At 39.1% G+C, this 26659-nt stretch overlaps 2 protein-coding genes across 6 annotated transcripts in view; both read right to left on the bottom strand.

The window, feature by feature from the left end:
• The window catches only part of CEP152 (centrosomal protein 152), a 104175-nt gene extending 97054 nt beyond the window's left edge, over positions 1 to 7121 (bottom strand). For all 4 annotated transcript variants that reach the window (XM_047766419.1, XM_047766421.1, XM_047766420.1 and 1 more), the window contains exons 1-2: positions 6918 to 7121; positions 1094 to 1187 (exon numbers count right to left, since the gene is read on the bottom strand). In XM_047766419.1, coding sequence (XP_047622375.1) covers positions 1094 to 1180 — 87 coding nt within the window. In that variant the 5' untranslated portion in view covers positions 1181 to 1187; positions 6918 to 7121. The remainder of the gene's footprint in view (positions 1 to 1093; positions 1188 to 6917) is intronic.
• Positions 7122 to 13634: 6513 nt separating this feature from the next.
• SHC4 (SHC adaptor protein 4) overlaps positions 13635 to 26659 on the bottom strand; it is a 142896-nt gene continuing 129871 nt past the window's right edge. For both annotated transcript variants that reach the window (XM_047766416.1, XM_047766417.1), the window contains 2 exons: positions 16075 to 16328; positions 13635 to 14593 (listed from right to left, as the gene is read on the bottom strand). In XM_047766416.1, coding sequence (XP_047622372.1) covers positions 14438 to 14593; positions 16075 to 16328 — 410 coding nt within the window. In that variant the 3' untranslated portion in view covers positions 13635 to 14437. The remainder of the gene's footprint in view (positions 14594 to 16074; positions 16329 to 26659) is intronic.

The raw sequence follows: 26659 nt of genomic DNA, 5'->3' as shown, positions 1-26659 counted from the left end.
CTACTGTTACTACTGGGCAAAGAATTCTGTTAAACACACACACACACACACACACACGCACACTATGATCTCCTCCTCTTACTCCTTTTCTCTTTAGTCTATTCACACAGCACAGAATTCAGAAAGATATTTCAAAGAGATGATCAGATATGACTTTCCTGCTTAAAATCCTCCCCTGGTTTCCCACTGCTCCTAGAATAAAATGTGAACATCTTCCCATGATGAGCCATGCTCTGACTCAGCCCACCCCTCCATCCCACCTCCCTACTCACCCCTTGCTCCCACAATCCCAACACCACAGCCTTCTGGCTGCTTCACAGCTATGAAGGGACACTTTCCAACTCCCAAGCTTTACAGTCATTGTGTCTTTGCCCAGAACATTCTTCCCCAGGCTTCTGTATGGCTGATCCTTCTTAGAAGTGAAGGCTCAGCTCAAACACTTCCTCTTCCATGAGACCTGTCCTCACCAGTTTGCTGCTAGTTGTTTTAATATCACCAAACTTTTTCTCCCTACCACTTAATCAGTGCTAAATTATCACTCACTCAAATTATTTATTCACTGGTTTATTGTTTATCATCTGCTTCCATTAGGATGTAAGGTACCCAAAGCAAAGACTCTTGCCAGATTTGTTCAGGGCAATGTTTCATGGAAGAAGGCCTCTGCCTCCAAGGCCAATGACCACCTCCTAAGGGAAAAGAACTTAAAGAATCTAACCATTTAGGGACTGCCTGCTGCGGAGCGGTAGGTTAAGTATCTGGCGTTGCTGCAGCTATGGCTTAGGCTGCAGCTGAGGCTCAGATTCAATCCCTGGCCCAAGAACTTCCATCTGCCATAGGTGTACAGCCAAAACAAAAAGATCTTACCATTTATCTGATGGCATCAAACAAAGTTGTATTTTAGTCTTGTCTAAAAAAAGGAATCATTCCACTCACCCACCTTTTAAAACTCCAATGCCTGACCAAGTTTTAGGAGATTGAAAACAAACAAAGAAACAACTATACATCCTTCAAAATGACACAAAATGATATAATTATGGTCGGGCAAAAAAATTATTTAAAATCAGGTTTAGAATCTTTTTCCTGAGTAACTTACCTCTTTCTCCCTTTCATAGTCTTCTTTGTCATAGTCTTCGTCTTCATTTTGTGTCGGTAATGTCACACTGCCAAAGTCTAGTGACATGGTCCTCCTGCGGGAACAGAAAGACAGTTGTTTTCTAAATAGCCCATAACATTTCCCCAGACCACAATATACAAGAGATGCCATACACAAAAGACAGGAGCAGCCAGGGAGAAGATATATGTAATTCATGTATGTCAAACAGTTAGCATTCCAAATATAGAGAGAGTTCTTACAAATTAACTGTGATTTACAGAAAACAGCTGTAGGACAGCAATTCATAAAAATGAATAAATGCCAAAAGCTAATAAAGCTACAACTAGACCTTTCTAGTGGTCTGGAAAGTATATCTTAAAATAGTAAGATTTTTGTCCACACACAAACATAAGATAATAACAATAAACCAGAAATGTGCCAAAACATAAACACTTTAAGAATGTTTAAGTGCCAAAGTTTCTAAGTTGACATGTTTTGTTTTGTTTCATTTTGGTGAGGCCGGGGCGGGGGGGGTCTTTTTCAGCCATAATCACAGCATATATGGATGTTCCCAGGCCAGGGATTGAATCTGAGCCGAAACTGTGACCTGTGCCATAATTTGCTTCTTCTTTTGAATATCACAAATTCAAGTGCTATGTTTTACCGAAAGAGAGCAACTAAATCCTAAGTGAAGGACTGCTATCCAAAAAACACTTAGTCTGGTAAACTCCACAGAGCACACAAATATGTGTTAGATGCCCTGCTCTTACACTTGATAAAATCAGGCTCAAGCAAAAAAATACTCAGGAAAAACTGAAGGGAAGGATGTGAAGCCACACCACTGTCCAAAAGCAACAGCAAAACCTCCCTGGAGAATGGTCCCTGCTGCAGCGGCAACAGCAGCAGAGGATGGCTTTTCAAGTCCTTACAATCAAAAGACTGCTGATGATTCGAATTATACTTAGGGATCCTGACATTCCGCAGAAACTACACAGAATTTCAAAGCTCTAAACAATCCTGACCCAAAAGTGGGCAGGCATCATCAATTCCCCAGCCTAATAACAGCCCTCTCTTCAGTCCACTCCTCTGCATGCCAGTAAAATACACTTTGATGTGATCCTGGGCCACAACTCATGCACTGTGCTTTTCAGGCTCTAAAATGCCATTCAATTGGAAGTGAAATAAGAAGCATAGACCAGGCACTCCAAACCCACTTTACCATAAAGAACTTATTAGCTCCCTCATGTTAACAGTTGAGAACTAAGGTCACAGATTGTATGTAAGCCAATAAATAGCTGTATAGCAAAAGATATTCCCCTTCATCGGATCTAAGGTGACCTTGATGGTATAGCACTGTTCTGTCTGTACCACTAAAATATGTAGCCAATTAATTATGACATCGCTAATTTTAAAATGCAGCCCAACTTTGTCAATGTTAAAATGTGAGAAGAAAAAGTACACAGTAGAAAGATGAAATATGGTATAACAGATTAACACAAATATGAATTTCAATGCTGAAAATCCCTGTTTTTGTTTGTTTTCCAAGGACTGAATTATGTTTCTTAGTCAAATTCTAATTTGCAGTCCAATTTCTTTATCTCTCCCTCTTTGGTCCCTACACCCACCCCGGCCCTTTCAACTCTATGAATTCAAACTCCTCACATCAGCTAAGCCCTTCCAGCTGCTGCTTCTTAGACAAAAGCCACCTCTTTCTGCTCTTGTGACAGGGCTATATGGAGGAAGGGACACATGCACTGTTTCTCTGAGAGGGAAAATAGAGAGGCTTGGGGAATCTAAACTTTGTTACCACCCAGAGCTACAAGAACCTCCTGTATACCAGCCTAAGATGGAGATTGAATATGGTAAAGAACTTATAATGCAGCTGACAAGGCTAGGGAAAAAACTCACACAAGCTCATTTCTCTAGGGTTTTTTCACTGCTGCAATTGAACGTCAAGTCTACAGCATCTACAGATAATGAAAATATAAGCTCATTTAAATCCTGGCTCCTTAAGAGAAATGCAATTAAGCTGGACCTTAACAACATCCCCATATTCTCCAGGCAGAAATAATTTTTCCTTCTTGTAATTCTTATGGGATTTCTCCACCTTTTCCTGAATTTTATAGTTTAAGCCAAAATATGGAATTTGGGTTAATTTCTCTTTTATTAGGTCAAAGAAGGGAGGATTTTTTTTTAACCCTTCACTAACCTGCCATCAATTCCTACTGAACAGTGAAAAAGAACATTATGATTTACAAGAGCCTATTGCTAAATACAGCTACTTTATATAAAGAACTACTTTTTCTCAGAGAAATGAATTCTACAAGGTATTTTCATTTTTTAATTTTTTAATCAAAATATAGTTATTTACAATGCTCTGTCAATTTCTGCTGTATATCAAAGTGACTCAGTCATACATATATGTACATTTTCTCGCATATTATCTTCCATCATGTTCTATCACAAGATATTTTCATTTTTAAGCGAAGAGAAGAATGTAAAAGACCAAAACTGTATCTTTTATTTAAATGGCATTTTAAATTCAAACCATGTCATTAAAGAAGTAATCTGAAATACCTGAAAGAACAAAATCTCTCTCTGCTAGAGATGAAAAGGTACAAATTAGCTTTCCTTCTAAAAAGTGCAAACCACCAGAGACTTTAAGAAACTATTTTAGGCATAAAGGAAATTTGATAAACTTACTGTGGTTTAAAAAAGAGAGAGACTAAAAAGGTAATTTTAAAAAGCTAACTAGTATTTTAACTAAAATTTAAAATAAAAGCTAATGCTTTTATTCCACTTATTAATCACTGCTAGTTACCACTGCTATCAGAGACTTTAATATTCAGAACAATAGAAAGAGATTGCAAAAAAAAAAAAAAAAAGGGGGGGGGGGCAGCAAGACAATAAACCCAGAAACCATAAAGGAAAAACTTGAGAGAAACTTAACCACAAAAAAAGAATAAAATTGCATATGGCAAAATCCATCATTAACAATTCCAGTATTATGTATAACAAACACATTATCAAAATAATAATAATGAGAAAAATATTTGCAAAACACAAGAGAAAGTTTCAACATACAATTCTCACAGATAAATGAGAAAAAGACAAATCATCCAATTTTAAATGGGTAGATGATACGACATAAGTGCTCCATGAACTTGAAAAGATGCTTAAGCTCAGGAAGAACTCAAGGTGTCATTTAAACAATGAAATATGATTTTCAACAGCTAAACTGAAAAAAAAAAACCAAAACAAAAAACCCTTGATAATACTGAGTGGTGGCTATTTTATAGGAAACAGGCATCCATATGAAATGCTGATAAAAAGTACAAACTGGGAAAACCATCTTGAAAACTATCAATATTAATACACTGAAAAAGAACATTTGCTCTAGTAAAAGTACTTTTGAATAAATTTGACAGTACTATGTCACTAACAAAAATAACAAAATATTTCTATATATAGACTGATTATTAAAAAAATCAAGATGTGGAATAAGTGTACAGTGTAGTGCTTTTTTTTAATAGTAAGCTGGTTATCACTGTCTTTCTAGATAACTTTTTCTCAACCTAACAAGACTATGTTCTGACGTATGTCCCACTCAGATGGGTGGAACTCAGTATCAGTCAGTACTCATTTTGTTGGCCCTGGTTAAGTTTTCTTTGCCCTCGTTGCAATGAGAAAGAAGACCAATGGGTGTTCAACTGAACAAAACATTAAAAAGCAAAAGTAGCATTGTTTTTGCCTCATCTAATGGAGTATAAGCACTTTGGAGGCAGAATTAAAATGTATCGAACCCACCTTTTACAAATGGTAGGCATCAAACCCACCCTTTACACATGGTAGGCACACAACAGATATTTAATGAATGAATATAATACATTTGCATTGGTCTATACAGATTTATTATTTCAATTAAATTTTACTGAGCACCTACTGCATGCCAGGTGATGTCCTAGATCTATCTAAGACATGGTACCAGCCATGGGGAGCTTACAGTTTCTTAGGGAAACAATGATATAAATTGTTACAATGATACCTTGAAATAAATTCTGTAATACAGAAAAGTACACAGCACAAATTATCTATGCCTAAAAAGAAAAGAAGTTTCACAGAAGGAAAGATTTTAGAAATAGATCTTCAAGGACACAATACAACAGAAAGTAGTTAAGAATGAGGGCACTCATTGAGACAGCCTGGGCTCAATTCTGGCTCTCCTGTTTATCAGCTGTGCTAAACTGCACAAACTGTTTCCATTTCTTCATTAATTAAGTGGGGGGCAGAAACAGTACCTACCTCAAAGATTGGTCATGAGGATTCACAAGATTAATGTATATAAGTGTTTCACACTGTACCAATCAATACATTTTTGTTTTGTTATTATTATGACCTCCTTACTGATGAATAGAGGTCTGCCAGCTATAAAAATGGTTCAAGGAACGAGTAACATTCAGTACACCTGGAAAAAGATGACTGTGCAGCCTCTGGGAAATCTTCCTTCAAATAATGCAACATCTTCCGGGATGAAAATACCACTGCCTTCAACAAGCCCTCCCAATCCTGTTCCCTCGTGAAATTAATCACTCTTTGGCACTTTCAGGCTTTTTTTTTTTTTTTTTTCCTTTTCTTTTCTTCTTTTTTAGGGCCGCACCCCGCTGCATATGGAGGTCCCCAGAATAGGGGACCAAATGGAGCTGTAGCCGCGGGCCTACAGCACAGCAACGCTGGATTCCAGCCGCGTCTGAGACCTACACCACAGCTCACAGCAACACTGGATTCTTAACCTTCTGAGCCAGGGATTGAACCCGCGTCCTCATGGATACTAGTCGGGTTTTGTTAACCGCTGAGCCACGACAGGAACTCCGGGCTGTATTTCTTACACTTTTCTTATGGCTCCAATTTCAACCTCTCATTTAGTTGAGTATATTCACGTCTAAGCAGTGGATACAAATTGTTACACATTGTGAAACAGATGACAAAATTCAGCTTAAATAGACTCAAATTCGCAACCGTAAAATAGAAAAGGTTAAGTGCCACAAAGGGGGCCTTGAGAGTTAGGAAATTCTACTTACTTGATTACATACTAGCTTCCTTTCTAGAATGAAAACAGCCACAGCACACTAGCCTGATGTTTCAGACTTGCAATAGCAGGCTTAGGAGGCATTTATTTATTCATTCCACAATTATTTGCCAAGCACTGTTCAAGATCACAAAGTTCAACAGGGCTTGGGGGAGGGAAAGAAAACAGATGTATATAAAAATGATGACATTAATCTGATCAGTGCTAATGAGAGCATTTCGACAAATATACTCAGGGTGCCCAGAGGATGCAGCGGGTAGGCACCCACAAGCTGAACGAAGAATAAACCAATGACCTTACCAAAGAACTCCTTTTGTCGTCAACCACGGTAAAAACAGATACCCAGAAAACGAAACTGCAAGACCCCAGGATGCATCCTGGGGCTGCTGACTTGGGCTGCCGGCGTCACAGGCACTCGGTCAACACACGTGTACAGAGCACCCACTGTGAGCCAGGCACAGCGCCAGACGAACCACGGCGGGGGTCCCCAGGGTAGAGTCTCAGGGCTACTCTAGCGGCGTAGAGGAGGCAAGGAGGGCTTCTAAGACGTCACTTCTAAGTAGGATCTTGGGGTCTGGATGACACTTCAGAGACTGAGCCCCGCCACCCCGAGCAGTCCACCACTGCAGTATTTGGGGAGGGGGCGGGTTAATCCACCCAGAAGCCCCAGCCAGAATCCCAAGGACTCCGCACCTCCTCCTACCCCTGCCGCAAGCCCATCCCCGAAGCGAAACTCACCGGAGGCCACAGATGCTGTCAACGTAGAGTCACCTTAGCTCTGGCGGAAGACCAGCCTCTAGCAAACCCCTCGCCCTGGCTCTAATCCGCTAGCTCCTTCCTAGTCACAACCGAACACTGGAGGGCTGAAGCCATTGAAGAGCAGCCTCCCCCTTCAATCGCCGGGTAGTAGCTGGCCTGGTAGGGGGGGCCATGGCGGCTGGGGGCAGGGCGAGGGGGCGGAAGTCTCCTCCTTTCTCAAGCTAGGTTGAGAAGTCCGCCAGCAGTTGCAAATACTATATGGCTGTTTAAAAGCGGGCGCCAGAGGTGGCGGGAAGTTCCTCCTGTGCGTCCATTGGTGGACTTGTGAGCCAATTACAAAAGGGTTCACTGCAGAGGGGGCGGGTTTATCGGTTGCATAGAGACGCCCTAGCACCTGGCCTCCTGCCTGTGAACTGGTCTTACCCAACCCCACCTGGTGCAATGCTCCTTCCCTCCGCGCTCCCCACTCCTAAATATCAGTTCTCAAGGGCAGTACACAGAATCCTTCGCTTCCCCCACCGAATCCACCTTGGAGGTTTTTGTATCTATCCTTCAGATTCTCTAAATTGCCTTAACAGCCTTAGAGGTTGTTTCACTTTGTCTTCTTGCTTACTAGGTCCCACCTTGTTTGAATTTGTGTTTCTTTAATTACTGATGGGATGACACGTGTTTATTGACTACTTGAATTTCCTAGAGTGTGAATGTTCCTGTCACTCAGGTATATGTTAACCTGACCTTTAAGACAATGCTATCCAGTCCGGAATAAATCCCATTACGGTATCTACCTTCCTGGGATAAAAGGGTCTCAGAAGAGCTCCTGCTGTAGTGCAATGGGATCGGCAGCATCTTGGGAACTCTGGGAGGCGGGTTCCATCCTTAGCCCGGCACAATGGGTTAAAGGACCTGGCATTGCCGCAGCTGCAGCTTAGTAATTCGTGGCTCGGCTCGAAATTGATCCCTATCGGCTCGAAATTGATCCCTATCGCCGTGGGCGGCTAGGGGGTGGTAAGCGGGGGGTGGGGGAGGCGAGCGGGAGATGGGGACGCGGGCGGGGGGTTTTCCCAGAGACTCTCATGGAGTTGGTAGCAGTAAGTTCACACTAGTTTTAATTCTTTCCCATATACACTAGTATAGAGTAAAATGGTTGTTAAAAGTTGTCCATAGTCTGGCTCGTTTTCCTTTGCTACCTCACCATTCCACTTCTGGATACCAACACGAACCACTGCAACCCCATCCACTAAGCATAAGGGTCTGGCACATAAAATGTACTCAGTCCATAGCACTAGATGAATGAAATCTCTGGCCTGGCTCCCTGAGGTTCTCAGAATGCTTTTGTTGTGCTCAAACTCTATCTTTCACCTACAGTGCCCCTACTTAACTTCCCCAGCTACTCAATCTCCAAGATAGATGAGCACATCCCCTGAAGTCTTCGATGACACATACCTCCCAACCTTGGTAGAAATGATCCTTCTCCCCTCTGGATATGGTGTATTCATCTCATTATAATCCTCATTATCTACTATAATTATTGCTGTGTAATCGTTTCACTCAGTCCAGCGTCAATATCTTGAGACACTTACTTTGCTTCTTGGACACTTCGTGGCCCCTGGAAGGCACTAAAAACAACTTTAATAAATGAGTAAATGAATAAATGAACAAATAAAGTGAAGGATTTTTGTGCCAGAAAAAGCAAATAAAAGGCATTTAGGTAAATGGCAGTTGTTGAAATCTGAGACAAGGTATGTTAGAACTAGGCAGGGGCTTTCCGTGTCTCGCTGCAGTGCATCAGCAAAAAAAGCTGTGTGTAGTGTCCTGTGCTGAGGGCGGCAGTGATATGGTACAGCAAGAATGCTAAGCAGTCCCTGCCCACAAACAACTGGTTTTTATATGAAAGAAAACAAAAAGTTAAGGCAAGAAAAGTACATGAGGAGATAGTGTTCATAGTCCCTTAAAGAGCGTTTTAGACTTTGGTAAGTTCTTTCCCTAACACTACCTCATTTTTCCTTGTGAGGGGCCAGTACAGGTATTAGGATCCCATTTTACAATGGAAGAAACTGACATCATCATAGTGACTTGTCCAAGGTTACACAGCCAATGTGAGATAAAGACAGAGTTTAAATCCAGCTCCTTTTTCTCTAAATCCAGAGTACATCACCATATATAAAATATAAGGGAGACGAAATCACCTACATCACAAAGGATGTGATTTAAAATAAATAATAAATCAGAGCCCTTTGCCTCTAAAAATGGATTTGAGTGGAGTTACAGACATATTGTGATCAAAAGAATTTTCTTGACTGCCTATCATGTTTAATTCCTGGCCTAAATGCTTGAATATAAAGTGTGAAGCAGGACCATTACCCTCCAAGCCCTCATACTCTGTGAGGTGCAAGATACTTACATTAAAAGACAAATGGGGAAATTCCTGTGTGGTGCAGCAGGTTAAGGATTTCCTGCTGCTGTAGCTGTGGTGCAGCTCAAAACTGCAGTGCGGGGTCAATCCCAGGCCCAGGAACTTCCACATGCAAACAAAAAAAGAACATTAAAAAAAAAAAAAAAGACAAATGATACCACACACAAATGGTTTATAACATGCATTGTGAGTAGAATAGGTGATAATTCTGGAGAAGAGTGAACTTAAAAGAAAGTCTCTATCAAAGGAAGTTCTTGGAGGAAGGGGAGTCAACAGGCAGGTTAATCAGCATGAGCGATTGCAATGTGAAAGGCAGATGGGCAAAAGAAAAGGTTTCTTGTGTTTAGAGGTAAGACTGGAGAAATAGGCTGGGTCAAGGCAGCAAATAGAAGAGCTTAAAGGCTGGAGGGATGGAGAAGCATCTACAGAGATAAGGTATGGTGTGCAAACAGAATGAACTTAACATGTCCAGAGAAACACAAGCACATGTAGGCATTCTGGGGTAATAAAGACAAAGGCAGAGAAAGAGAGAAAATCTCCCCCAATACTGGACGGGTCATTTGCAGTCTTACATTTGTCTTACATTTTTGACACACCTGTGAGTTGGGAAGTGCTACCTCTACCAGACTCCTTTACATTTCAAGGGGAAACGCCATGTTGTTGAGATATGGCTCCTTTCATTCAGATCATTTATAATGGTGGACCTAAGCCACCTTCCTTTTCCTACCTTCTCTTTTGTGTCAGAGATAACAGGTCAAAGCAATGCCATCATGTAATGAGTGCTAGCCTCAAAAGAGCACTGAGCTTAAAGAAGATCTGAGTTCAGTTTCCAGCTCTCCTACCTACTTGGCTTCGTCTGCAATTTATTTAATCCTTTTGTGCCTCAAAGTCCTTATTTGAGAACAGAAGTGATAATATCTACTTTGCAAGATTGTAAAAAGTATGAAATAAGATTGTGCGAAAGAGCTTTTAAGTGCAGAATGCGATTTAACTGAGTGTTATTTAACTGAGAAATGTCAGACCATTATGTGCAGCATATTCAAAAATACTTTTTGAGCATTTATGTTGTACCCAAAACTGTTTGGGGGGCTTATTTAATACTGACATGTAGGTCAACATATCTCCCCTGATTAAGCCCTTTATCACAGTATCTACTGCCAATAGCCACTGTGACCTCAAAATCATCACCTCCCCACCACCCCAAGACCTAGTCATATTGATTGGGTAAAAAATAACCACCAGAACCAAGCTGGGCCAATCATACTCCCTTCCCAGATATTGAAATAAGATTCCACAAAACTGACTCAAAGTGGTAACCATACAGAAGAGAAGCAGATTTTTATTACACTTTCTGAATTTTACGGGACATACACCTCTTCCTTAGCTGTGCCATGTATGTGGTGGGAGTCTAGACTGAAGATCATGAATTTCTGCCACTCGGAGCCGTGAATCTGCCTGGTTCCTGTACTTTGTGAAAACTGACAGTTAATCTTATCCTTGGTTTTGTGATAATCTGAATCTTAAAACGTTTTTTTGACTTGACCAAGTTTGGGTCATGTAGGAATTAAATAGCATTGTCCCTTTCATGTCCACCCAGAACTTAGAAACTGATCTTATTTGACAATAAGGCCTCTGCAAAGGTAATTAGTTAATAAGGGGTCATACTGGATGAGGATGAGACCTAAGTCTAATGACTGGTGTCCTTAAAAGAAGATGAAGGACACAGGGAGACACATGAGGAGAAGACAGCCCTCCTGGCTAATGACGTTGAATATATTTTCACATATTTTTTGCTGTCTATGCATCTTCAGTGAAATGTCTATGCATGCTCTTTGCCCACTTTCTGATTAGAATTTTTATTGTTGAGTTTTAAGAGTTTTTAATATGTTCTGGGTATGTGGTTTGCAAATAATTCCTCCAGGTCCACGGTTTGTCCTTTATCCCTTTAACAGCTTTCATAGAGCAGAAACTGGTCCTTTTGATGAAGCACGACATACCTGTTTTTCCTTTAATGGATCATGTCTAAGGACTCTTCGCCTTGCTCTATATCCTGAAGATTTTCCTCTGTTTTTTTTTTTTTCCTAAAAATTATCATAGTTTTTATATATTTGACATTTAAGTCCATGATCCACTTGAGTTTATGTTTACTTAGGGAGATTTTAGGTTTTTTTCCTATAGATGTACTATTGCTCCAGCATCATTTGCTGAAAGGTGATCCTTTATCCATTGAGTATAATGCCCCGGCCTCCTATTTGTGGAGTCTCCAGGGCTGGGTAAGCCCCTCCTCAGGAGGCCACAGCTCCTAAAAGGCAGCCCTTTCACACAGCTCTCTCTCCAGATCCCATTACTGCTCCCTCCCCTTACTTCTTTTCAGGCTGAAGAGCACTGCAGCCTCCCTTGTGGTTTCCCCATACTCTGCCCACACCTTTGCAAATGGTCCCTTTGTTAAACTCTCCTCCAATTACCCAATTAAAGGGAGCCATCTGTTTCTTGTCAGGACCCTGACACATCTTACCAATGAGAAATCTTCCAAATTCCAAACATCAGACATAGACTGTCAACTGTCACAAAGCAATAATCATTTATTTATTTGGGGGGGGGAATTTGTTTACAGTTTATTTATATGCAAATGGTTTCCATTTTAAGACAGATGAAGAATGTTACATTAAAATAGCATGCAATCGAACACTTCTTTTCTTGTGTCATTTTGTTTTAACTGTGCCTCCTGTATTTTTAAGTGCAGAATCTGCTCATCCAACTACTGTACCATTATAGTTAAACACTGATAGTTAAACACTGATCATCTATGTGTACTGCTCACATCAGTTACAAGCTTGGCATCTATTTATATCAAGAATGCTTTCTTGCTACCCAGTTATCACCGGCTCAACCAGAATGAGACCACAGCCCTGCTCTGTCTGTGTTCAGGTAATTAAATTACCATTAAATTTTGCTGATTTATACCCATGCTAATCCCCTTTATGAGGACAGAAAATTAAGAACTACAGTTTATGCAAAATTGAGGAAAAATACATTATTTCCTAGTTGTATAAAAGGAAATGAACCTATCTAAGAAGCCAATGGTAGCAGAAGTAAAATAAAAGCATAAACCTTCACATAAAAATATTACAGTTCAGTGTGCTTGATTTCTGGATGATTTCTATCCATAAAAAATTTCTCATATCTTAATTTAAAACTTAGCAAATATTTCATGATGACAAAGATTAAGTTGTATCTACATAGCTCAAGTGAAGTGGAATTAAGGCAATTGTCCAGGTAACTCAAGATTAAAAAAACATGCAAGTAATGGCCATCTCTCTATATGCAATGGCAGGTAAAGGACTGAAGATATTTTCCACTACTCAGAATAACTCAGATAGACGTCTACCATCGTTACTTATATTTTTCCAAAGTTCCAATGTTTTTGACTGAAAGGCTCCAGATCTCTGCTATATGAATGATGATCTCAGGGAGTACAGACAAAGGTTTAGAGAAAAAGCTCAACTCGCCACCTTAATTATACATATTGGTTATCAACACTGACCACTAATAAATGCACACTTTGCTTTTTATAAACTTGTATTATGTAGGGTAGGGTTGTAATGGACCTTTGAACTCACCTAGCCCAGCTCCCTCATTTTATAGACAAAGAAACTCCAGTCCAAACAGGCTCAACAACCTGCTTGCTCAAGGTCACACTGAGACCCAGTCCAGGGCTCTTCCCTACACAACACTTCATTACACCATTTGTTTACCAATATTGCCTACATGTGACAAGACTTTCCAATTGTTTCATTCAATGTTTTCTTCCTTTCGTATCTTATCTGGTCATAGCTCAGAGAGGTGTTAAGGATATATGTAGATAAGGGGCTATGATTCAGTAAGAGCGGACCAAGGGGATGGTTCCCCATACTTTAAAAGAAATTCAGTATTTTAAATAAGAATGGAATAAATTTGGAGACTGAATATGAAGAACACTGGTTTGTTTGCCATCTTTTAAATCCATTCACTCATGAGCCCCCCACCCCCCCTTTTTTTTCTTTTCATTTTAGGGCTGTACCCAAGGCATATGGAAGTTCCCAGGGCAGGGGTCAAACAGAGCTGTAGCTGCTGGTCTCTACAACAACCAAGGCAACACCAGATCCAAGCTGCATCTGCTATCTACATCCAGCTCAAGGCAACACCAGATCTTTAACTCACTGAGGAAGGCCAGGGATCGAACCCACATCCTCATGGATACTACTTGGATTTGTTACCACTGAGCCACAACGGGAACTCCTATGAGCTCCTTTTGGTGGGGGCAGGGGCAGGGAGGGAAGGAGGGAGAAATATGATGAAATCAGAAATGACTGGCTTCTTCAGCTTGTCATATGTTGCATACAAATAGTCCAAATAGCAAAGACTGAGCAATACTAGGCCAAAGAATTTGGGCTCCAACCCTTTAACCAGCAAGTGGGATAGGACAATGAAACAGACCAACACTTTCAGTGGCCTTCCATTTGATTCCATTGGCACAGACACAGTTTGAATTTAACATCAAATTTATTTTAACATTGCAGTGAAAGTGCTACTAAACAGAAAATGTAATAAAGTCAATAACTGTTAAGCCAATGGCTTCTTATTTTTATCACAAGGAAAAACTTTTTTGGCAAATGGTTCTATAGTTACAGAATATGAAGACACCTAGAACTAATTTCCCCAATATGAAAATGTTCCAAAATTATCAAGTTGAAAGGCACATACCACTGCCCCAGCAGATCATTCAAACTGTCTTTAGCATGTGAAATTTTAATTGTGCTTTTAGCTTGTTATCAACGCAATATGGCCTTAAAAAGTGACATCCGTGCATATGTATAATTTCTTTTCAGATAGACCCCTCTTCTTCCCCTTTTCTGATTTTCACTTTCTGAAGATCAAGTTTTGTTAGTTCTTTGTTTTATAAAAGACCTAGTCCATGAAGGTCTCAGAAGGATAACACTTCACAGTTTGTGCTCTAATTTATCTACAAACCAAGTTTGAATTATCTTTGTGTCCTGATACAAAAAGGACTTTCTTAAAGTATCAGTGTGATGGTACATCCATGTAGTCATTTGTTGGAATGCAAAAGTCCTGGATTATTATCTTTTCTCACTGGTTGTTTAAGGCTTACTTCGCTTCCAGAAGAGATGATTGGTAAACTATTATCCATGTGATATCTGATCAGATGGCCAACATTATCAAATACATGGTCCTTGGTCCTCACCTTGAAAAGGAAATACAAATGTTTTTGGGTTAAATAACAATACTTCTCCTGAAAGACATAAACAAATCAAGGGGAGAAAACACATATCCCTGAATGTGGTATTTGGCTGAATAAGAAAAGAAAGGGTACTTTCCATTCTGTATCCCATAGTAACCAATTTTATCATTCCCCATTATCTTTTTAAAGCAACTGTCCCTCCCAGTTAGGAAAATGGTAAGCATTTGTCATCCAATCCAAATTTGCAACCAACCTCTTTGTCATGTTATTGATACATTCTACCATGTCCCCATTCTTATAAATATCTTGCCTCATATAAATATGGCCACCTCTGCTCTGTTTTGGTTATCATTTGCATGGAATAGCTTTATCCATCCTTTCACTTTCAGCCTATGTGTGTCCTTAAATATAAAGTGAGCCTCCTAGCATACATATAGTTGGATCTTGTCTATTCAGCTATCTATTTAGCTAGTCTGTGTCTTTTTTTTTTTTTTTTGATCTTTTTAGGGCTGCACCCGTGGCATATGGAGGTTCCCGGGCTAGGGGTCAAATTATTGGAGCTGTAGCCATCGGCCTATGCCACAGCCACAGAAACACAGGATCTGAGGTGCATCTGCAACCTACACCACTGCTCACAGCAATGCTAGATCCTTAACCCGATGTGCGAGGCCAGGGATCAAACCCACATCCTCATGGATGCTAGTCAGGTTCATTAACCGCTGAGCCGCAACAGGAACTCCTAGTTTGTGTCTTCTGATTGTGAAGTTTAATCCATTTACATGTAAAGTAATTCGTTATTGGGAAGGACTTACTATTACTGTTTTGTTCATGGCTTTTTTGTCCAGGATCATTTCTGTCTATAGGCCATACATCTCTCACTTGATTTAATACCATCTTCAGCCATACATTTTTCACTTGATTTGATACCATCCTACTGCACTGTGTGCTCCTGTGATTTCTTCCCTGTGCTCCAAATATCCCCCTTTAAAAATGTTGCCCTCTTTCAAGGTTCATCTTACATGTCAGACCCTGCAAGAAGCCTTTTCAGTTTGCCTCAACCTGAGTGCACCCCCTCTATCCTGAGAAACACCATAATGCTTTCAGTGAGCCATTCTTATGTCACTCATCTTTATTTAAGCATCTGTTTTAGAAATTATAAGCACCCTGAAAGCAAGGACTCTGAATATGATACCAGGCAAGAGTTAACTTTGAACCCCTGTACTTCCACGTAGTAGATATTCATTTAATTTACTGAATTGGATTGGGAAGGACAGAAAGAGACTGTCCTCAACAAGATCCTCCAGTGTGACTCCCATTCAAGCCTCTCTACTAGCCTCTGTTTACCACTTCCTGCTCTAGCTGGAGGGTTCAAGAAAAAGTAAACCCTTAGCTATGAACACGCCTCAACATCAGGTTTTAGAGCTATCATTCGCAGTAACCTTAACTACAAGATCCCATGAAATTGTAATGGAGGTCAATGATACCTTGCCTTCAGGATCCACCAGGAGAAGATGTTTGGCCTGGCCTCCCTGCAGCCCGCTCAGCACATACTGGCCAGGAGAGGTTGCACTCTCTCGTACCAAAAAGTCCCCATCCTTTACCAAGAGGCTCTCTGCAGCTTTCCTGCTCAGCTTGCCATGGTAGCAGTCTTCATTCCGTAGCTGCTGCTTAATGTGTGGCAAAGAATGTGAGCTGGCAGGCTGGGCTGTGGCACCTGGCTGAACAGTTTCTGGTGGCTCTGAAGTCAAAACACAAAGAGAGACACCACCAAATTACCTCCTCTTCTATCCATCCATTTATTCACTTAATTCACTCAGCAAATAGAACTTGAGGCCCTACTATGCACCAGGCACTTTTTAAATAGTGCTATTTCTGGAACAAATGGGGTTTTTGTTTCTAGAACTCCAACAGTCTCTAATTTAATGGTAGAGCCAAACATTGCCTTTGGCGTCTGTTACCAGGAAATTTTTGCCCAGGTGCAGGAGTTTTTCTTTCAAATGAGAAATGAAACTGACCCATGAGAAATGCTTTCATAAATGCAAAGAGAGGCTCTTTATGTCCCAGTGGCTGTACGTTAAAGAGAAGAGGCTTATACTATACCTGGATTATAGATAACTTCTAGAATATTCCCAATGCTTTGAAAATGCCTGCAGTAACTTTTGGCTGTAACTAAATGCCTACTTTTTAGCATTTAGCCATTTATTTATATTTTTTTGGTCATGTTCACAGCATGCAGGAGTTCCTTGGCCAGGGATCAAACCCACACCACAACAGCAACCCAAGCCACTGCAGTGACAATGCTGGGTCCTTAACCTGATGCACCACAAGAGGTCTCCTAGCTTTTTTTTTTAAACCAAGTTGATAATGTGCTTTAGACATGCTTCTGCCCAAAAACTTTAAAGCTATGCCGAGCCTCACAGTATTCCTATTAAACAAACACTCCATTGTTTGTGTAATTTGCCTGCCTGGACAAAGCAGAATCGATTAGGCAAAAGAAGGTAACACATCAGGGAGGTATTGTCTGAGGCATATGCCCATGATTCTACAGAATAAATGTTACCTGAAGTTGAGAGCACTGGGGATGAGAAGATCCAACTAGGTAGCCCATTATAGTACTATTGGTACTCAGTGATGATTATAATATAGTTCCTATTTAATGAGTATGACAGGCACTGCTCAATGCTTTATGTATTATCCTATTCGGCTCTCAAAACTGACAGGCAAGGAAACGGATCTTTAAAAAGGTTGAATGACTTACCCAAAGTAATACTGCTGGTATATTATAGATCTGGGGTTTGAAATGAGAGATATCATCAGAGCCCAGGTTCTTAGTCACCACACTCCAAGACCCTTGCCTTGGATGCTCTCATTTCCAAAATCAGTCTAGCCACTCTACCTCTATAGAACCCACAAAGATTCCTAAGTAGACAATAAGGTGATCAGGATGATATACAGCATCTCCAAATGTAATAACATAAAAGTCTTAGTCTGAGTCCAGATAAAAGTTGTATGATTAATATGGCAAACTTATTGGGAAAATAACCTAACCATAGAAATCAGACTTTGTCTTTTTAAATGCAAAGGATGTTTTGCATAGAAACCAGCCTTCACCTCTATAAATACAAAGGAGTGTTCCCATGTATTTATGCAAGGGTCTCACAAATGAGAAATCCTCTTGACTTTAAGTTCTACAATTTACACAAGACAATCCCATGAAGTCACTGATATAGGCAACCAGTGCCCTACGGACATAAGCCAGTTCTCCTATTAAAATGTTATAGTTTTGTCCCTGTTTAAGAACTTCTCTCTGTATAGCACAATTATGATGCAGCATTCACAAATATATCTTTTTTGAAAATATCTTTAGTTTATACCTAATGGCTAAAAATATTCTCCTCTACGAACGATCAGGTTCTAGCTATTGTTACCAGAAAAAGGCTGAAGAAATGGGTCCGGATTTGAGAAATAATACTTGTAGTTGGCCTTATTGCTGCCTGCCTTCAGGCATAGCAGGTAACTTCTAATGAGTAGCTGTGTGTATGTTTGTGTGTGTGCAAGTGTGTGTGTGTGTGTGTGGGTGCAAGTGTGTGTGTGGGGGGGAAAGAGTATGTGAGTGTGAGGGAGATGCATGTCTGTGTAGGCATGCACATCTTAGAGCATGATGGCTTTTGGTTTATTCTGAGATTGTGGAGTGCTCTTGGACAAGGACAAAACAAAAGAAAAACAGACATTATATCATCTTGGAAAGAGGCAACAGATCATAGGCCATCCTGAGGATATGGTCAATATTTTCCTAACATAGTTGCCCAAATTAGCAAAATTTTAATCATCCAAATCCTTGCTTAAAATATAATTTTTCTAAAAGCTAGAGATTTTCAATCATCAAAAGATTTGCTGATAATATAATTTTTCTAAAAGTAGAAAATCTAACAGATTTTTTAAACTTTTGTTTTAATTTTAAAAGTTACACTTGTTATTTTTTTATTCTGGTAAACACAGAAAATCAAAGAAAATTAATCATCTACAGTCCCATCACCAAATACAACCACTCTTTAACACTGTGGTGCATTGTCTAGTATTGATTCATTTTCTTACATAAAGTTGACTTTGAGAAAGATAATCATAATTTAAATATTTATTTATAATTTCCATATAATATTTAATAAATTAATAAGTCGATATAATTACTCTTTCTCAGAAGAAGTGAAGGTTAAGGAAGCAATAAGAAAGGCCACTCTAGATTTAATTGAAGCCAAAAAAGAAAAAGGTGACTGGAATTATGGAAGAAATAAATCATGTCGTCTTGGCGTTCCCATTAGCAATTAAAAACAGACATATTGTTCACCATCAAAACTCAAGAAAATGGAGTTCCCCTTGTGGCACAGTAGAAACAATCTGACTAGGAACTATGAGGTTGCAGATTCAATCCCTGGCCTCACTCTGGGTTAAGGATCTGGCGTTGCTGTGGCTGTGGTGTAGGCCAGCAGCTGTAGCTCCAATTCGACCCCTAGCCTGGGAACCTCCACATGCCGTGGGTGCAGCCCTAAAAAGCAAAAAAAAAAAAAAAGAAAAGAAAAGAAAAGAATTCAAGAAACAAAAGATAGATATGAATATCCACACCCCTATGCGTTTGGTGAACTAAACCTCTGAAAGTGGGGAATATGACTTAAGGAAGAGAAGGGAGAAAAATCTACATGCAAAATCTAGATTAAACAATTGCAAGTAACGTCTAATGAGAAAGAAAGAATGAGACACTTAAAGAAACCATTGTGAAATGTAGAGACAGCATATTGATGGCATTCAATTTTTTAAAGCACATGTAAATGGGTTTTTTGACAGTATGATTTTTATATTAGCAAAGGAAGGACAGGGAAAAATCAGATGTCCATCAATAATGGACTGGTTATATAAACTATGATGCACTTATACAATAGAGTGTTATAACGCAATTGAAAATAACAAAGGTTTATGCATTCAACATAGGAGCACCTAAATATGTAAAGCAAATATTATCAGACCTGAAGGGAGAAATCAATAGCAATACAATAATAGTATGGAACCTCAATACCCAATTTTCAACAATAGATATATCATTCACACAGAAAATTAAAAAGAAATATTGGATTTAAATTGCAAATTAGATCAGATTAGCTTAATAGACATTACAGAACATTCCTTCCAAAAGCAAAATAATACATATTCTTCTCAAGCACACATGGGACATTCTCCAGGATAGATCATATGTTAGGCCATAAAACAATTCTTAATAAATTTAAGAAGATGAAAATCATGTTAAGCATTTTTTCCAAGCAAAGTGGTATGAAACTAGAAATCAATTATAAGAAGAAAACTGGAAAATTCACAAATATATTGATATTAAACAACATGCTACTGAAAAATCAACAGGTCAAAGAACAAATCAAAAGAAAAATCAGAACATAACTTGAGGCAAGTGAAAATTAAAATATATTGAGACAAATGAAAGCTACACACCAAAACTTTGGGGATGTAGCAAAAGCAGCTCTAAGAGGGAAGTTTTTTTTTTAGCAACTAACATCTATATTAAGAAGAATAAAAGATCACAAATACACAATCTAACTCTACACCTCAAGGAAGGATAAAATGAAAAACAAACTAAGCCCAAATTTAATAGAAGAAAAGAAATAACAAAGAGCAGAGCACGAATAAATGAAATGGAGAATAAAAATACAATAGAAAAGAAATTAAGAGATCGTTTTTTGAAAAGATAAACAAAATAAGTGAAATTTAGCTTGACTGACCAAGAAAAAGAGACAACAAAAAAATAAAATCAGAAATGAAAAAGGGGACATTACACATGATATCACACAATTATGAAGGATCATAAGAGACCACTCTGAACAATTATATGCCCACAAAATGACTAACCTAGAAGAAATGGATAGATTTCCAAAAACATACACTCTACAAAGGATGAATCATAAACAAATAGAAAATCTGAACAAATGAATTACCAGTAAGAAGACTGAATCATTAATTTGTCATCTTCTTTCAATCAAAAACTGCCCAACAAAGGAAAGTCCAGGACCAGATGGCTTCACTGATGAATTCTACCAAACATTTAAAGAGTGATTGATATCAATCCTTCTCAAACCCATACAAAAAATAGGAGGGAATACTTCCAAACTCATTTTACAAGGCCAGCATTATCCTGCTATCAAAACCAGACAAGGGCACCATAAAAACAGAAAATTATAGTTTTTCTGTAAGATCAGAAAGAGAAATTAGGGAAGCAATCCCATTTACCATCGCATAGAAAATAATAAAATACTTAGGAATAAACCTACCTAAAGAGACAAAAGACCTGTCCTCTGAAAACTCTAAGATGCTGATGAAAGAAATAAAGATGATACAAACAGATGGAAAGACATACCATGCTCTTGAATTGGAAGAGTCAATATTAACAAAATGACCATACTACCCAAGGCAATCTACAGATTCAATGCAATCCCCATCAAATTTTTCACAGAACTAGAACAAAATATTTTAAAGTTTGTTTGGAAGCACAAAAGTTCCAGAATAGCCAAAGACATCCTGAGAAAGAAAAATGGAGGTGGAGGAATTGGGCTCCTTGACTTCAAACTATACCACAAAGCTATAGTCATCAAAACTGTAGTGTACTGGCACAAAGACAGAAATATAGATCAGTGGAACAGGATAGAAAGCCCAGAATTAAGCCTATCACCTATAGTCAACTCAACTATGACAAGGGAGGCAAGAATATACAATGGAGAAAAGATAGCCACTTCGAGAAGTGGTGCTGAAAAAACTGGACAGGCACATGTAAAAGAATGAAATTAGAACACTTCCTGGAGTTGCCATCATGGCTCAGTGCCTAATGAATCCAACTAGGAACCATGAAGTTGCAGGTTTGATCCTGGCCTCGCTCATTGGGTTAAGGATCTGGCATTGCCATGAGCTGTAGTGTAGGTCACAAACACAGCTCAGACCCCGTGTTGTTGTGGCTGTGGCATAGGCTGGCAGCTACAGCTCCAATTAGACCCCTAGCCTGGGAACCTCCATGTGCTGTGGGTGCAGCCCTGGGAAAAGACAAAAAGACAACAACAACAAAAGAACACTTCCTAACACCATGCACAAAAATAAACTCAAATGGATTAAATACCTAAATATAAGATCAGATACTATAAAACTCTTAGAGGAAAACATAGGTCAAACACTCTCCAACATAAACCACAGCAACATCTTCTCAGATCCACCTCTTAGAGTAATGACAATAAAAACAAAAATAAACAAATGGGACCTAATCAAACTTCAAAGTTTCTGCACAGCAAAGGAAACCCTAAACAAAACAAAAAGACAACCCACAGAATGGGAGAAAAACTTTGCAAATGAATCGACTGAAAAGGATTAATCTCCAAAATTGATTAACACTTTCTGCAGCTCCATACCAAAAAAACAAACAACCCCATCAAAAAATGGGCAGAAGATCTAAACAGACAGTTCTCTAAAGGAGACATACAGAAGGCCAAAAAATACATGAAAAGATGTTCAACATCACTCATTATTAGAGAAATGCAAATCAAAACCACTACGAGGGACTACCTTACACCACCCAGAATGGCCATCATCAAAGAGTCTACAAACAGTAAGTGCTAGAAAGGGTGTGGAGAAAAGGGAACCCTAGTACACTGTTGGTGGGATTATAAATTGGTGCAACCACTGTGGAAAGCAGTATGGAGATTCCTCAGAAAACTAAAAATAGAACTACCATTTGATTGAGCAATCCTACTCCTGGACATCTATCCAGAGAAAACCATGACTCAAAAAGATACATGCACTCCAATGTTCACTGCAGCACTATTTGCAATAGCCAAGACATGGAAACAACCTAAATGTCCATTGACAGAGGAGTGGATCAAGAAGATGTGGTACATATACATAAAGGAATATTACTCAGCCATTAAAAGGAAAGAAATAACGGCATTTGCAGCAACATGGATGGACCAAGAAATTATCATGCTAAGTGAAGTCAGTCAGACAGCGGGACACCAACATCATATGCTTTCACTTACATGTGGAATCTAAAAAAAAGACACAATGACATTCTTTGCATAACAGATACTGACTCACGGACTTTGAAAAACTTATGGTTTCTGAATGAGACAGGTTGGGGGATGGGGGAATGCACTGAGGGTTTGGGATATAAATGTTAAATAATTTGGTTGTGATAATCATTGCAGAACTATAAATGTAATAAAATTCACTGAGTAATTTAAAAATATTTACAACAAAATGCTGCTTTTTTAACCTGAAAAGCCTCAAGTGGGATTTATTTCAGGTTAAAAAAGCATAGCTCGACACTCACAAATCAATCAATGTGATACACCACATTAACAAAATGAAGGATAACCACGTGATGATCTCGATAGATGCAGAAAGGTTATTTGACAAAATAAATATCCATTCATGATATAAAAAAAAAAATCTGAACAAACTCAGTACAGAGGGAATGCAACTCAACATAATAAAGGCCGTATATGTCAAGTCTATAGCTAATATCATGCTCATTAGTTAAAAGCTGAAAGCTTTTCCTCTAAGATCAGGAACAAGACAAGGGTGCCCATTCTCACCACTTTTATTCAATATAGTATTGGAAATTCTAGCTAGAGCAATTAGGCAAGAAAAATAAAGAAAAGACATTCAAATCAGATAGGAAGACATAAAACTATCTTATTTGCACATGACATTATATATATGAAACCCTAAAAACTTCACCAAAAAACCCTGTTAGAACTGGTAAATTCAGTAAAGTTGCAGAATACAAAGTTAATACACAAAATTAGTTGTATTTCTATACACTAATAAACTATCACATAGAGAAATTAAGAATACAATCCCATTTACAATAACATCAAAAAGAATAAAATACTTAAGGATAAACTTAGCCAAAGAAGTGAAAGATTTATACACTGAAAAGTATAAGACATTAATGAAAGAAACTAAAGAAGACACAAACAAAAATTCTGTGCTCATAGATTATAAGAATTAATATTGTTAAAATGTGCAGTACCCAAAGCAATCTGCAGACAGAATATCAAAATTTCAATGGCATTTTTCACAGAAAAAGAAGACACAATCCTAAAATTTGTATGGAACCACAAAAGACCTCAAATAGCCAAAGCAGCCCTGAGAAAAATAGGTAAAGCTGAAGTCATCATGCTTCCTGATTTCAAACTGTAGTATAAAGCTACAGTAATCAAAAACAGTATAGTATTGGCATAAAAATAGACACATAGATCAATGGAGCAAAAAAAGAGAGCCACACATATATGGTCAATGAATTTAAAACAAAGAAGCCAAGAACATACAATTGGTAAAGGACAGATTGTGTTGGGAAAACCAGACCACTACATGCAAAAGAATGAAACTGGATGCCTATCTTGGTGTCATACACAAAAATCAACTCAAAATGGATTGATGTCGGGAGACATGTTTCTACAATATTTTCTTAGTCTTTTTGCTTCTATTTTCTATGCTGAAAACTTCATCTGATCCTGCTTTACTTTACCCCATGTTCCTGCTTGGAAAACAGTTGCGGTGCTGGCAAATGACTTAAGCTTAAGAGCAAAGACCTAAAGGCATAAGTTATTCATGTGGTCAGCTGAATGAGGACATAATGCATTGGTCTAGGCATGTCGGACCTGTGCTGATAGGCACACCATTTGCACAGCATGGTATGTCCTCTTAAGAATAAGAGAAAGATGAGCCTCATGGCCCCAAGGGGTTTATGAAGGGTCGTTAGCAGGATATGCATTAGCAAGGAGAACCGAGGTGCAAACCAGGCACGCTGGGTTGCCACAGATAGGCATGCCATTTGCGGAAGCACAATGATGGTTCTCTAGATGCTGTGCATAGACAGCTGACACCAGGCTTCCTCAACACTAATGATTGTTAAATGCCTAAAGGTCAGAATAAACGCTTAACCATCTACCAGCTACGTGACTTTTAAAATAATAAAAGAATTTTTTAAATAATAAAAAGAACTATATCCTGCACCTACAACGCCCTCCTCACTTGACATAATCCTAAAGAGCACAATAAAAGCAGTGTGGTTTTTTGAGGCAGCATTCTTGGTCCCTGAGACCTTGAGTCCCCCCAGTTCCCACCTTTAATTAAGATAAATGTCTCTGTGTTTTGTTTTATGTTAACTTTTTCTTAAGTTTCACAGCACCCATTCTTCAGCCCTCACCTGCTGAGCTGGTCTCGGCAGATTAAAGCCTTGAATATAATACCTGGAATCACAAAACTCCTGGAAGAAAACAAAGGGTAAGCTCCTTGACATCAGTCTTGGCAATGGCTTTTTGGATTTGACATCAAAAGCAAAAACAGGGAGTTTCAGTCGTGGCTCAGTGGTTAATGAATCCGACTAGGAACGATGAGGTTGTGAGTTTGATTCCTGGCCTTGCTCAGTAGGTTAAGGATCCGGTGTTGCCATGAGCTGTGGTGTAGGTCACAGACATGGCTCAGATCCTGTGTTACTGTGGCTCTGGTGTAGGCTGGCAGCTGCAGCTCCGATTAGACCCCTAGCCTGGGAACCTCCATATGCCACGGGAGTGACCCTGGAAAACGAAAAAAAAAAAAGACAAAAAACCCCCAAAAAAACAAGTAGCACTACTTCAAACCAAAAATGTGCACATCAAAGGAAACCATCAACAAAATAAAAAGGCAACCTAAAGAATGGGAAAAAACAATGGCAAATCATTTATCTGCTAGGGAGTTAATATCCAAAATATATAAAGAACACATACAACTCAATAGCAAAAAAACAAACTAATTAAAAAATGGGCAGAGGAACTGAATAGAATTCTTTCCAAAGAAGACACATAAATGTCCAACATGAGTTCCCATTGTGGCTCAGTGATAATAAACCTGACTAGTATCCATGAAGATGTGGGTTCAATCCGTGGTCCCACTCAGTGGGTTAAGGATCTGGAATTGCCATGAGCTATGGTGTAGGTCACAAACATGGCTCAGATCTGGCATTGCTGTGGCTGAGGTGTAGGCCAGCAGCTGGAGCTCCAATTCAACACTTAGCCCGGGAACTTCCCTATGCCACTGGTGCAGCCCTAAAAAGAAAAAGAAGAAAAAAAAAAGGCCAATAGATACATGAAAATGTGCTCAACATCACTCATCATTAGGGAAATGCAAAATCAAAACCTCAGTGAAATTTCACCTTACACCTGTTAGAATGGCGATCATCAAAAGGACAAAAGACAGAGTTCCCATTATGGCTCACTGGGTTAAGAACCCAAAGTAGTCTCTGAGAGCCTGTGGGTTTGATCCCTGGCCTTGCTCAGTGGATTAAGGATCTGGTGTTGCTGCAAGTTGCAGCACAGGTTGCAGATGCAATTCAGATCTGGCATTGCTGTGGCTGTGGTGAAGGCCTACAGCTGCAGGTCTGATTCAACCCCTAGCCCAGGAACTTCCATATGCCAAAGTTGTGGCCATTAAAAAAAAAAGAAAAAAGAAAAAAAGACAAGACACAAGTGTTGATCAGTTAAGAGAATCTTTGCACACTGTTGGTGAGAATGTAAATTAACACAGCCATATGGAAAAACAGTAGAGAGGTTATTCAAAAAATTAAAAATAGAACTGCCATATGATCTAGCAATTCCAATTCTGGACATAACATCCAAAGGAAGTGGAATCACTGTCTCAAAGAGATAGCTACATCCCTGTGTGCACTGCAGCATTATTTACAATATCCAAGACATAGAATCAACCTAAGTATCCACTGATGGATGAATAGGTAAAGTAAATACAGAGTGGACTATTATTCAGCCATAAAAAGAAGGAAGTCCTGCCATCTGCAGGGCATTATGCTAAATGAAATAAGTCAGAGAAATACAGATTCTGTGTGATCTCATATGTGGAATCTAAAAAAACAACTCATAGAAACAGAAAACAGACTGGACATTGCCAGAAGCAGAGTGAGAGGTGGGGGAAATGGTTCAAGGTGGTAAGAAGGTACAACCTTCCAATCATAAGATAAATAAGTTCTAGGGACCT

Source organism: Phacochoerus africanus, chromosome 2 (assembly GCF_016906955.1).
Source record: "Phacochoerus africanus isolate WHEZ1 chromosome 2, ROS_Pafr_v1, whole genome shotgun sequence".
In the NCBI taxonomy this organism is placed as follows: Eukaryota; Metazoa; Chordata; class Mammalia; order Artiodactyla; family Suidae; genus Phacochoerus; species Phacochoerus africanus.
Note: the sequence above shows the minus strand (reverse complement) of the source record. Positions and strands in the feature narration are given on the sequence as shown.